General features: G+C 42.3%; 1 protein-coding gene across 1 annotated transcript in view; it reads left to right on the top strand.

Moving 5' to 3' along the window:
- Positions 1 to 7,624: 7,624 nt before the first annotated feature.
- DPYSL3 (dihydropyrimidinase like 3) overlaps positions 7,625 to 14,486 on the top strand; it is a 110,521-nt gene continuing 103,659 nt past the window's right edge. The window contains exon 1 of the mRNA XM_046667315.1: positions 7,625 to 8,286. Within this exon, the coding sequence (XP_046523271.1) occupies positions 7,906 to 8,286 (381 nt within the window). The 5' untranslated portion in view covers positions 7,625 to 7,905. The remainder of the gene's footprint in view (positions 8,287 to 14,486) is intronic.

Here is a 14,486-nt window from a genome sequence, read left to right on the forward strand (position 1 = left end):
TTCTAGTGTATTTTAATGTAATAAGTTTCACATATACATCTGACTGTATCTTTGGTCTAGGTACATTTAGGGGACAAATGTGTAAGAGTTTTAGGAATGGAATAGAAGGTAATCTGGGGGCTGGCCTGGTGGCGTAGTGATTGAGTTCACATGCTGTGCTTCTGTGGCCCAGGGTTCATGGGTTCAGATCCTGGGCACAGACTTATAGACTGCTGGTCAAACCAAGCCGTGGCTGCATCCCACATACAAAGTAGAGAAAGCTTGGCACAGATGTTAGCACAGGGACAATCTTTCTCATCAAAACAAAAAAAAAAGAAGAAGAAGAAGGTAATCTGACGTGGTTTCCCAAAATATATTTTTCAGTTTGGTTACACCTAAGACTGAAGAGTCATCGTTAGTTACATACTACATGCAAACCTAGCTACCATTAAAAAACAAAAATTCCAGGGAACATTAATTCAACATGTGTTTATTGGCTACCTATTGGGTCACAGAAATTGGGGCCAGGCACTGAAGAAAATAAAACGATAACATTTGTAGAAAACTTGGTATGCAACACCTCATTTTTTTCAACACCAAAGTTTTTTATCCCCATTTTGCTGACGAGGGAACAGAAATAGAGAATTTATGTAATTCCCCCAACTTTACTCAGCCAGTGGTGGACCCACAATTGTAGTCCAGATTTTCTGACTTCAAATTCCATGCCTTTCTCAAGCGTACCACACTCCACATAAATACTCTGCTGTTTCTTAATAAGAAATGGAAATTGGGGCTCTATGACTAAAACTAATTGTTTCTCTTTTTTTCTTTATGTTTCCAGTATAAATCACTATAAAAGCTTGAAACGTTGCAGGGATCCTGTTTTCTATCCATTCATCTTAATTATGAAAGATCTGGAGGAATAAGGCACTCCAGGGAGCTGCCGAAACAGGGAGTTATTTATGAACAGAAAAATGAAACCAGAAAATAGCACTGGGATAAGAAGGCATTACCAATGCATTTGTGTTTTCTGAATCTACACATAACCATAAAATTCTCAACGAAAGAATTATTCACCACGTTTCCATTTTTTTCTCCCATATCTCTTAGTATCTATCATTCATACTCTTGCCACTTAGCTATTTATCTTGGAGCCAGGATGTGCCCTAGTCTTGTGGAGCCAGCAAATTTCTGTCTGGAAAGAAAGGAGCTTGTCTTTTCAGATTGTCATTTTATTTGACTACCTTTGTGCATTACTTAGGTTCTGCTCGAGGGAATACTGAAATAGAGTCATCTTTTTAAATGGTAAGTGTAAGTTTCATGTCCAGGTTCCTTGAGCCACTCAAGTTATGATATTAACAAAGTATTCTCAATCAGAGCAAAATGGTTGGTTTCTGAGCCTGTCTCTAACAGAGTTAGCATGGGTGATTCAGAAACCCAGTGTTCTGAAGACACGCACCTTCTGTTAGAGTTTGAGTTGAAGGTTTTCTGCTCTGATTCATGACCTATGATTACCTTTATTTAGCAGGAGATACCTTCATGTTATTGCTGCAAGCCTTAGCTTTCTAGGAGGGAGGGCCTTCTGTCTGTCATTCCCGACCAACGGTTACTCTTAAAAGCAGGGAATTTAACTAGGACAATAATTTATTTGATAAGGAAAAAGTTTAAAAAACCCTAAATAAAGGATCAGTTCCAACAGATAGCAGACTCCAGGAGAATATGAGAGATTAATATAGGTTAGTGGTTGTTTTTCACTGGGAGGAAGAGAAAGAGAACAGGTAAGGGATACGTAGGGCATTTCAACTCTATTATGTTTCATTGCTTAAAGATAAATAACTAAAATATAATGAAAAGTTAGCATTTATAATTTCTAGACAATGAGAACATAGAAGTTTGTTAGACTACCCCCTGCTTTTCTGTAGTTTTTAAATTTTCATTGAAAAGGAAGGAAGGAAGGGAGGGAGGGAGAGAGAAACAAAGGATTTGTTACTGTTATATTTTTCTTTGAATGGCAAAAGGTAAGAGAGAATTATTTTTATTTTAAATAATCAAAATGAGACTGTGATAACAATAAGTAAAACCAATGAGATTTTTTAGTAAATGAACAAAAGACCGGAAAAGTGACTGGAAAAATAACAAATAAGGACATGTTTTTAAAGCCTTGGAAACATATTGTGAACCGTTGGGGGCTGGTAAAGAGGTAGGACAGGTTATAGGGTTTTTGTTTGCTCATTTTTTTCTGTTCCATCCTGTAACTCGATTTATTGTCTGGCCTTTAGAGATTTTCATTTAGCAGATTACATTACACCTGTGAACCAGGGAAAATAAAGCATTAGAGCCTTACAAGTGAATTTCTGTTTCATCATATCAGTCAGCAACGACTTAACCTTTGTCTCCTTCCCACTTAAGGCAAAAGGAGATTCTGTGATGGTAAGTGACTTTTGAACATTTGAGAAAAGTGATATCAAAGAGAGATACTCTGTGTATGACACTGGGCAGGAAGGCCCAACGCCTCCCTGCTAGGAAGGTGATTATGTCGTGTCTTATTAACTAATCCTTTGGCGGAAAGGATTTGCCTTGAGGACATTTATAAGCCCTCATTGCATGCCCTCCTCATAAAGATGATTTTCTCATTCAGCTGTCCAACGGCTGACACGCTTTGCATGAGGCGACAACTTGACTCTGATGAGGAGTTTAATTTTCTTTTCTTTTTCATTTTGGAGAATAGATTCTCATAATATAGTAGGGAGACAATAGCTTGGTTCAATAAATCTCCATTGGGAGCTTTCACCATGCTTAATAAATGTATTTTAACCTAAAATAACATCCTGGACATAGGTTTAAAATAACATTGTTTATGATTACAAAAGCAACTCACACTTATTATGGAGATTTTGGAAAATACAGAAATGCATAAAAGAAGAAACTGAAAGTTACTCATAATCCTACAACTCACCCTCTGTTAATATTTTTATATATATATTCTTGTACCTCCTGACATATGTACATATATTCATAAAATAGCAGGGATTTTTTTCTGTGCGCACAATTGAGATTATTAAAAATACGTTATAACCTGGTTTTAACATTGTGCGTATATTTGAAAAACAACCTGTTTTTAGGTTTCTTTTCCTTTTAAATCAAGGTTCTTCTGTTTTGTGGTGAGGAAAATTGTCCCTGAGCTAACATCTGTTGCCAATCTTCCTCTTTTTGCTTGAGGAAGATTGTCGCTAAGCTAACATCTGTGCCAATCTTGCTCCATTTTGTATGTGGGACACTGCCACAGCATGGCTTGACAAACGGCATGTATGTCTGCACCCGGGATACGAACTTGCGAACCCCAGACCCCCGAAGCCAAGCGCACCAAGTTAACCACTACGCCACTGGGCCAATCCCTGTTTTTAGGTTTCTGATGAATACTTTGGTCACCAAATACTAAGCTGAAACTCAGTGGTAGCCTGTCAGGAAAATTCTTAGGTAAATTTCAATATGCCTACCTTCTTAGCAGCTACATTGAAAATAGCAGTCATTTTTTGACATATATACCAAACATTGTTATAATGTCAATTTGCTCAATAAAATCCTGCAAAGCAAAAGTTTCAGGACAAGGTCAAGCCCATTATTACAAACTCTGTGTGACATTAATGATATATCTAAATATACTCTAGGAAAATGGGGGACTAATATTTATTAAGCACCTACTGTGTGTCAGGCAGAGGGCTGAATATTTTGCAAAAATTGCCTCATATATGGCATCTGTAGGGTGAAAAATGAGGTATCTAATCTCCGTACCATGAAGAATCAAAGAGATAACGTAGGTTTCAATTCCTGCAATTCTAGGAAGAAAAAGCCAGAGGGTGGGATTTGATCAGAAATATTTAAATTCAACGTTGAGTCAAGGTAAACTGCATAACTCTTCTATTTTCTCTCTCTTTTGAGCATGGAGGCACAGCCTTAGTGAGTATTTAAATTTTATCTTCTGTTGGGGGTAGACTTTTGCCTTATAAGAATGCAGTGCAATTTATTTTGCATAAAAGGTATTCTGTGTGCTTCCATATTGGGATGGCTCTGTGCACGCCACTGCTTACTGTTGAAGAGTCTCTGCCTTCTGCTGATCTATAGGTAATAGAAGACGCCTCTGGAATATATTTCCCTAAAGTTACAATTGGATATGCTTTGGGCTCACATTGCAAGTCATCTCAATGCAAAGTGGCAAGTCATTTACTGCAGAGCTACAGGAAATGCAAATTTGATCTGCTGTGTGACAAGTTGAAAGCTGTATTTTGTAGCCTACGTTGTAGAAATACCTTACTGTTTGCACATTGTTTTGGATAACCTCTACACTGGGAAGTCTGACTTCAGGTGGCCGTAGACGTAATGCAGCTCTTGTTTGTGACTGTCATTAGTACTGTATCCTCTACCTCATCAGGAAGAGATATGACAAAATCGCTATGTGTCCATGGGGCTAATGCCTTTGTTAGGAAGACATAGTTAGGGTTTTTTTTTATATGAGTGTTTATCTTAATTAAAGTTAACTTTTGCCCAAGAACAACTGAGGAACTTTGAATTATTTCATTTGCTAACACCTTACTTTTGGTCTTCCCATTTATTATCTCTGTGTTACTTCTTTGCTTTCAGCCTTTTCTCCACTCATTAATTTATTTACAGACTTTTAGGTGTATTACACATACACTCTTGCTATGTGTCCAGCACTCTCCTGGGCCCCCGAACTCTATCGTGGAGTGGCTTTTAGGAGCACAGTCTCTGAACTAGCTAGTAAAGGATTCGAATTCTAGCTTGAAGTGCCAGCTGTGATACTTTGGGCAAGGAATTTAATTTGTCTAGGCCTTGTTTTCTCCACTGCTAAAATGAGAAGAATAATCACACCAAATTTATGGGGTTGTTAGGAAGGTTAAGGCAATGCACATGAAATTGTTAGCACAATGTCTTACTCAAGGAATGAAGTCCTTCCTAATCCTGTTAGGAGGGTGCGGCAAATACAAGGCAGAAAGACATCAAGAAGTTAAGTCAGACACTTGGCCTAAGGCCACATGGTTGCAGAACCTGAGTCAGATCAACCATTCCCATTTCAGTCTTCTTTTAAATGCTGCTTTGCTTTCTTAATTAAACACATAAGCGTATATGTAGCTGTTGACTTCTAAATGTGACGTTTTGTCAACAGATGTAATTATGGAGCACATACATTGCAACAGACATCCTGGTGAGGCAATGTTGCTATAACAATGGGGCTTATCTACGCCATGCGCCCACACACGAGCACATGCAAGCATGCATCTACATTCAGAACGTGCCTCTCTCACAGGAAACCTGAGACTACTTGCACATAGATTGCTTCCAGTTATGATTCTGGCATAACTTGGGCATTTACTCAGAGCCTCAGCTTTCTCAATAGTAAAAAAAGGAATAACAGTACCTGATTTGTAGTGTTATTAAGATTAATCAAGATACAGTATGGAAAGTCCTTAGCATTGAGCCTGGCACAAGATAAATTGCTAATAAATGTTAGCTAATATCTTTATAGTTGCCCTTGCTGATGGTCCTGTTGCCACTGGTGTTTACAGCAAGGCAGAAGGGGAGGATTTAAAAGTCTTTGCTGACCAGCCAATCTAAAAGTTGGCTATCTTATTTTCTTCATAGCTCTTATGACTGTCTGACCTGATCTTTCTTATTTATGGTCTGTTTCCCCTCACTAGAGTTATGTTCCACAGAGGAGGGGGCCCAGGAGAGTGCTGGACACATAGCAAGAGTCCCCCTAAAAGTCTGTAAATAAATTAATGAGTGGAGAAAAGGCTGAAAGCAAAGAAGTAACCTACATGAGCAAAAAGGGAGGGAATGGTCTGTATCATTGATTTCTCATGTGAAGTTCTGGGTCCATCACCAACCAGCATTTGTTAAAAAGGAGCAGCTGCCCAAAGGAAGTCAGCTTAAGAAGTCGTGACTAATTTTGACAGAGCACAGGCAGTTTAGTAAGTGCCTTTCTCCTCACTGGGGGTAAGTATAACTTGTGTCAACAGACTTGTCTTCTATCCAAGTTCATGTTAATTTCTATCTCCCCCCAAAAGTTCATGGCTGTCATAGGCCTGCCACGGAGATCCCATTTTCCAATATCCTAATTGTCCCCTCGAAACTGGAGTTCAGATTTCAGTTTACCAAATTCAGTGCTGATGCCTTCAAAGATTGTGTCTGTGTGGACAGGAAGGCTACTGTATGCTTATGAGCTTTCAGTGAGTTAATATATGGAAAACAAGTACAATAATGAATGGCACACAGCAATAGCTCTGTAAATGTTCCCTGTTGCTGCTGTTATAACTATTATCATTATTCCTGGATTCAAAGAGAATTTATGGAGTCCCTCTTATGTGCCTGCAGATGTTCTAGGCTCAAGATATTCAAAGGTGAACTAAACAGACCAGATCTCTGCCTTCATGGAGCTTATGGTGTAGCGAGGAGTTCAGAAAATAAATTTGGCATGTTGAGAATAGGAATGATCGTGCTAGCTAGATGGGTGGCTGTAGACTACACTCTTGGTGAGGACCAGCTCCCATCTGGCTTGTTTAACACTATCATTGCGGTATCTTGTGAAGAGCACAGTAGGCACTCAATTCATGTTGGATGAATAAATAAATGAATGAAGGAACTTCTGAGAGGGGGCCCAGTTTGATCTGGACACTGCAGCTTCTGGGTGTAGGCTGTGTGTGCAGATGCGATGCAACCTCTGCAGTTTGCGGACTCTTGTGTTTACGTGGCAAAGTCTAGGGTAGTGTATATGTGGGTGGACGTGGGAAGAGGATGAGGTTGTGAGAGCATGCATACACATAAGTAAAATCTGTGTGTATGTGAGATAACACGGAGGGCAATGTCTTTGCACGTTTCTGAGGTAAATCTGCACTTTTGTGTGAGCCCAAGTGCAGGGTTCCCACTGAGGCAAACCTGGGCTTGAGTCAGTGGGTGAGGTATTAGCTACGGGTTTGTTGTATGATTTTGCAAGGCAAAATCTAGGGACGTGTGTATGTCTATAATATAATTGTGTGTAAGGCAAATTAAGGGTGGGGAAAAGGCAAAACCCGTGATGGTATATGTGAGGTAAGAATGGGTGTAAGTGTAGGTTTGTCTGTGAGTCAATTATAGGTTTTTGTGATTGTCAGTGAAGTAAGAGGGTCTCTGTCTGTCTGTCTCTCTCTGTGTATAAACCGATTCAGGAGTTCCTTGTGTGAGGGTGCAGGTTTGTGAGGCAGATTCTAGAACTGGCAGCAACTGTGAACCAATTCTAAGATTAGGATGAGACAAGTCTGGGATTAGGAGTAAGCAAAGTCTAGGATTGTGAGCCTGGTAAATCTGAGTTTGTGTATGGTTGCAAATCAGGATTTGGCTTTGAGATTAACACAGCTGAGCCAACTAGGTTTACGTGCAGAAGTGGGACAGAAAGACTTGCGTTGGTGACGCTAACTCAGGAGTTAGTGTGGGTAAAGCAGGGTTCGTGAGTGAGGCAAGTTCTTGAGGGTGAATCTGGGGGCTGTTGGGCGAGCGGGAAGTGTGTGTGTGCGTGTGTGTGTGTGTGTGTGTGTGTGCACGCGCGCGCGCGCCCAGTTGGGATCTCTCCTTTCGATCGGCCACCAGGACGCGTGAGCCTGCGAGGCCGCGGTCGGGTCCGGGTGCGCGGAGGGGCGGCCGGCCGGCCGGCCGGGCGGAGAGGTGCGGGCCGGGGCGCGCCGCTGTGCCGGCCCCTGCGCCGCGCGCTCGCGGCTCGCTGGGGACTGGCAGGAACCGGAGCAGCACTGCCGCCTCTGGCGCGAAGGCTCAGGCGCCTCCTCCCGCCCCAGTCACTGTGGCTCGGCGCACGCTGCCGGCGGCTGCCCTTTCCGCCTCTCGAGAAGAAAGCCCGCGGGCCGCCGCCGCGCTTGAACCATGGCCTCGGGCCGAAGGGGCTGGGACAGCTCCCACGAAGACGATCTGCCCGTGTACCTGGCCAGGCCGGGCACCACGGACCAGGTCCCGCGGCAGAAGTACGGCGGCATGTTCTGCAACGTGGAGGGCGCTTTCGAGAGCAAGACGTTGGATTTCGATGCCCTGAGCGTGGGGCAGCGGGGCGCGAAGACTCCCCGCAGCAGCCAGGGCAGCGGCCGCGGCTCGGGGAGCAGAGCTGGGGTCGAGGGGGACACCCCGCGCAGGGGCCAAGGCCGGGAGGAGAGCAGGGAGCCGGTGCCCGCATCGCCCGCACCCGCCGGGGTGGAGATCCGGAGCGCCACAGGCAAGGAGGTTTTGCAGAACCTCGGCCCCAAGGACAAGGTAAGGAGGCCCGGGTCTCTTCCCCTCCTGCCCTCGTTCCCTTCTCAGCCCTGAGCGCCGTGGCCCATGCACAACTTTCTCCTGCTCACTTTGCATGGGGGTGGGGGACTAGGAGAAGGAAAAGGGCATCCTCTGCCGAGCGTAGCGTGACCTCCTAGCCGGGACCTGGTTTCGCGCATGTCCCCCAGTCGCAGCATCTCGCTGCGCGCGGGACCAGGGTGCGCGGATCCCCCTGCCTCCTTGCCGCACCTCCGGCCCTCGGTTCTGGGTGGGTGTGTCAGCCCGGCCAGCCCAGGAGGGCATCGTGATTTCCAGCCCTTCACTCCGTGCGAGTAACCAACAGCACAATTATCTTGGCCCCCCACCCTGGCCATAGATTAAATCTCGACCCGGGTCACCAGGGCAGAGGGCAAACTGGTGCTGGGAAAATGGGGTCATCTCCACAGTGCCCGGATGAAAGGACAGGATGGGCGGGCTCCTCTCTCACTCTTCAAACATCAGCTCTGTCCCTGAAACTTTTGGGTGTGGAGTCACTAGACTAAACACCCGAATCTCCGTGCCTCGCTTCTGTCCCGGATCAACATTTCACATCTGTGTTTGTAAAGAGTGTATTTGTGTACGTAGCTTGGCGCAAGACTGGGTACCGCAGGGATCCAGCTGTCTCTGGGAGAATGTCATTGTATTTTTAAAAATAGGCGAGAGTCTTAAGAGTGCGCATTAAAGTAGCACGAACTGCAGATTCCCTGCTGCACTTACATGTGCCAAAGCCAATTTCTTCTGCATGTGCATTTTTGAGAAACTCGTGTCACACTGAACTGACTTCAGGTATGATGTTGAAATCCAGCTTGCCCTGATTTGTTTATTTCATAGAAAATCAAAACTGTGGTTCAGAAAATTCAGGGCCTGGGCAGGGCTGCATTATTCAAAGTTCAAACTGACGCTTTTGAGTTGGGGAACAATACTCATCACATGTATCTTCCTTGTCTAGATAAGGGCTGCAAAATCCACCCGCATGTATTATTCTGCACTAATACTGTTATGAATAATAACCTGAAATGGAAATGTCTGCCTCAGAACAATTACAGTTAATGCTTACCCAAGTTTTAGATATTTTTCCATTAAAATGCAGCTAGCCAGGGAGAGGACAGCGCATCTCTCCACTGTTTGAGTTTTGGAAGTTTAAAAAAAACAAACAGACCTGTAACTATTGATACCATGAGGGAAAAGAAAGTACTGAAGTTAGTGGTGTTTAAAGATGCCATTGGGAAACAATGTCCATATCCCTTGGAATCACTCATTTAGTCTGTGATTTTCACATCATCCTTAAAATATGGGATTCCTCTAGGCCCTGCTCACATCACCTTTTAGGAAGAACTTCTGATATTTTGGAAGGGCTTTAGCTGATGTCTAAACTGAAGAATGGCCCTTACGAAGTTTATTGCCTCTCTTCGGGTCTGACTCGATCAGTATTGAAATCTTCCCTTCCTGACTCTGAGGGGTGGGGGAAGTGATGGAAAAGGTTGGTAACAATTGCTGTGAGTCAGTGCTATTCCCTGTGCTGGAACACCCCTGATGTAAGCCAGATAATATGCCTGGTTTGCAAGATTTAAGAATGGTAACTAGAGAAAGGGAAAATGTGCCTCCTTTAAACCCAGCAATTCTGTCGTTTTCCTTCCTTTTGCACACCCTATACTTTTGGCTCCTAATTGAAAAATAATAATACAACCTAAGCATCAGCAGGATTTCCAGCGCTACGTGGTTATTTGTAAGTTCGGGCTTGCTGTCGGCTTCATCCAGGCCATGTTATTATCTCTAATTTGGTTGAATCACACTGTTAGAAGACACGCAGAGGTTATCTACTTCTGTACTTCATGATTATTTCCTTCAGGATAGGCATTGTGTGCTGGGATTTTTCTTTGTGGCTGAATGCCTGGCACATTGGAGGTGTTCGACATAGGTCTGATGCATTTGATACAAACCTCCCTAATTAAGCCATTTCTTTTCCTACATAGATGTGAAATGTTCATCTGGCCTCTGTTGAAATACTGCCATTTTCAAAGAGCTTGCTACTTCATGAAGCAACATTTGGACAACTTTACTTTAAAAAATTAAATTAAGCCCAAATTTGCCTACTTGTAGTTTCTGCAAACTATTCTTAGTTCTGACCTCTGGAAAAATTAGAATAACTGTGTTTCCTTATTCTGAGATATTTTAATGATTTTAAGCATGTGAGTTTGTGTATCTGTCAGAAAAGTCTGGGTAAGGCCACAGTAACAAACAGTCCCCAAATCTCAGTGGCTTAATCCAACAGTAACAGTTTACTTTTTGCTCCTGCTACTTGTCCAACATGGGTCAGCTGGGCAGCTCTGTTCCTCATCGCCCCTCAGAGACCTGGATTGATGGAGGTTCCATGTCCACACGTCCATGGTGGGAAGAGCAGGTGGCACATTGCTCACAGACTCTTAAAATCCCCCACTCAAGTCACAAACATGACTTAGGCTCACATTTCATTGGCCAGAGCAAATTATTTGTCCGTGTCCAACTTCAAAAGAATTAGGAGAGTGCAATTTTACCATGATCCTAAAGACAGAGATTAGAAATATTTGCAAAATAGCTTTAATATCTCTCCCAGATCTGGGATGGACTACTGGGGCGAAACCTGGCTCAACCCTTACAAATTGTGAGAGTGAAAGAGGGTACCTTATCCTCTGTGTGTCAGTTTTCTCATCTGCAAAATGTGGATGACCCTGACTAGTTGGCACATAATAAGTAGTCCATACATGTTAATGACTATTGCTCGTTTATTTCTCCTGCACTTTATGTGTTTGAGGGCAATTATCACATTCTCCCTAAAATTCTCTTTTTTAGCCTTGTTCTTCCTAGCTTCTTCAGCTATCCCTTGTATGAATCTTTCACCATTCTGATATACTTTCAGGTTGCACTATATTTTGTAAATATTCTTCCAAAAATACAGTGCCCAGAACTGAACGCAGCACTGCAGATGGGATACCGCCATAGCAAAGTGCATTAGGCTAGTTAGTTTCCTTGATTTATACACAGCATATGCTTCTGTAGTACAAGATTACACCCGATAATTCAACAGCCATGTCCTACTGTTGTCTCCATAGTAAACGCCATGTCATTCAAACCTTCAGAAACTTTTCCACATGAACCAGGACATCTCCATTCTAAGATGGTACAATTGAACTTAAAAACAAAAGGAAAAAATACTTTAACTTTAGGATTTTATTTTTCTTCCCTCTAGAATATTCATCACCATCTTTGCTCATCTCTCTATTATATCATGATAATTTTGAACCTTAATACAGCATCCCAACCTACAGCTTTGAACCATCTGCAAATTTGATAATAAGTACCTCTTTTTGAGCATTTTCTTTGTGCCTGACATATATATAGAGAGATATATCTTTATCTTTTTTCTCACAGAAAATGATTTTACAGATAAGGAAATTAAAACCCAGAGAATCTGTGTTGAGTCCCAAATCACATGAGAAGTGGGGACCAGAATTCAAACTGATTTTTCTGACTCCTGAGTCCATCCTCTTTCCAGATTGGGAGACCGCTTCTTGATTTTAATTCGATGAGCCTGACCATTGTGTCTGCCCCTGACATGTTACTGTAATGCAGGGCAAGGACAGATGTTCTGGTCACTGTTCTAGAAACCTTCCTCCATCTTGCCACCAGCCCATTCAGGACACTTGGAGATCAGTTGCTCAGCCTTTGAGAACAGTTGCTGCAAAATCCTTATTCTTCCAAGTTGCTTCTGAAGCTATGGAAAGAGATACTTTAAAAAATGTCTTGAGGGGTCAGCCGGGTGGCGTAGTGGTTAAGTTTGGTGTGCTCTGCTTTAGCAGCCAGGGTTCATGGGTTCGGATCCCTGGCGCGGACCAATACCACTCATCAAACTGTGCTGTGGTGGTGTCCCACATACAAAATAGAAGGAGATTGGCACAGATGTTAGCTCAGGTCCAATATTCCTCAAGCAAAAAGAGGAAGATTGACAACAGATGTTAGCTCACAGCCAGTCTTCTTCACATGGAAAAAAAAAAAGAAATGTCTTGATAAAAGAAAAATATGCTTTGTCTCTGGCATACCTAATTATTAACTCCTACCTTAAGGAAATGGGTTTAGTTAATAAATGAATAAGTTATGAAACAATTAAATAACAAAAGTGTTGGGCAGAATAAAAATATAAAAACTGTCACTGAGTTATACTCTGAATGCCAAATTCTAGGTTTGAGGTATCACTGGGTGTTTATATTGTGGTTCTGGACCTACCTGTAAATGCTTTGTTAAATTATGTATTTAGATTTGTTCTCATGATAGGCATTCATGTTGCCAAAATCCTCCACACAACTTTTTATTTATAATTTTTGACAATAAGTACATAAAAATAAATTCTACATGAAACGTAAATATTTTTCACAATTTCTCAAGATGGTTTCCATGCATGCAGAATTTTCCTAGCAGTGAAAAAAATCACTAAAGGGAGGAGAATTATGATATATGGTCTGCCAAGAGCAAATGATACTGCAAAGACTCTGTCATCCAGAGAAAACAAAATAATGACATTATGATTACATGGGTCTGTTGATAACTCCCTTTCAGGAGCCCTGGGTCGTTTTTAGTTCCCTGCCTCACGCATGGGCCACTTTTGTGCAAGATATTTCCCTTATGAAGTCAGCAGGGGTTTTCGGTCTAGGAGGAGAGAATTTGAAACGAATGAGATGTGGCTCTTACCTTTCGACCATTTGCCTTCTTTTGTCCTGGGCAAAGCATTTTCAAAATGATTCAGAGAAATTGAAGCTCTCCTCCTTACCCTGCACAAGGGAAGACAGCTGGAAATAGAATTCTGGGTTTACAAAGGCTTCTCTAGTCATCAGAATCCAGACCCTGTAGTGTAAATGAACTTCACAAGGCTGCTCTGACAAATGAAAGTTTGCACTTAGGCTAGGACAAACAGCTCTTGCTCACCTGGCCCTCAGGCCACACTTGAATCTGGGAGTATATTTACTTACCCAAACTTGGAAGTGTTTGAAATCTTTCAGAACTTTGGTTTAGTTTGACAGTAGGCATTTGAGGAACATAAAAAGTGTACCTTCTAAGTAATGCTGCGATTGGCAGAGTTCCCTCAAAGTAATGGTCCCTGGAGACAGGGTTTTCAGACGCCTCTTGTAAGTAATGTTGTAGACGGCCGGAGCACTGTCTGTGATGCTTTTCTGTCAGCGATTTCTCTGCTGATTCTCTTTATGATTAATTTCCACTGGGCTTTATCCCTACAAATAATGTTCCTGTGAGACAGTGGGTAAAGCTTGCAAGGAATAGGAAATCTGGCTGAGGAGAATGCAGTCTGTGACTGGAAACTCAGCCCTCCATTTTCGAGAGGAGGCAAAAGGTCTATTTAGGTGTGTAAGCACTTTTTGCAATTAGACTTCTAGGAAAATGTGGTGTTAAAATTTATCCGTTCTCTTGACATGGACTCATGGCATTCAAAAAACAGTTCTGCTCGATCAAAAACAGTGAGACGAGGCAGGAAAAAAAACCTGAGCAAAGCATCAGCAGTCTCAGCTTTAAGACCCAACCTTTCACCAGCTGTACAACTGGGCAAGTTACCTCCCTTCTCTCTAGACTTTAGTTTCCTCCTTTCTATAATGAAGGGACTGGACCAGATGGTCACTATGGCAGTGGTCTGTAAACTTTCTTGATTGTGCACTTCTATGCAAAATTTTTCGAGCATGCTCTCTCTCTATGTATATGTATATATATGTATATATATGTACACACGTAAAATAATTCACACATGTAACATAAATTACATAGACAATGTATGAATATCCTATGACATATAAAATACAAATAAAAAGTACAAACTGAAAAAGAAGAGATAGCATCATAGATAAAAATATAAATCCTGACTTTTTTTCTTGTACCCAGTGGCCCACCCAGTTGGGCGAATGCTTTTAAATCCGTGATCTTTAGAGCAGAGCCGTCAGTCAGCAGTTCTAGTATTATAGTCATTAATGAGTTCACTGTCAGCCTGAGTTCTTGAGAGATATATGCTCTTTAATGGACCAGTTGCTAACAGAAAAGTTGAAACCTGTTGAAGGCTTGCAGTGAGGCTACAGACTGGGTCAGTGTGCTCTCTATAAATATATATGTGGGGTCGTGCCAGCGGGATG

The sequence above is a fragment of the Equus quagga genome, chromosome 7 (genome assembly GCF_021613505.1).
Source record: "Equus quagga isolate Etosha38 chromosome 7, UCLA_HA_Equagga_1.0, whole genome shotgun sequence".
Lineage (NCBI taxonomy): Eukaryota > Metazoa > Chordata > Mammalia > Perissodactyla > Equidae > Equus > Equus quagga.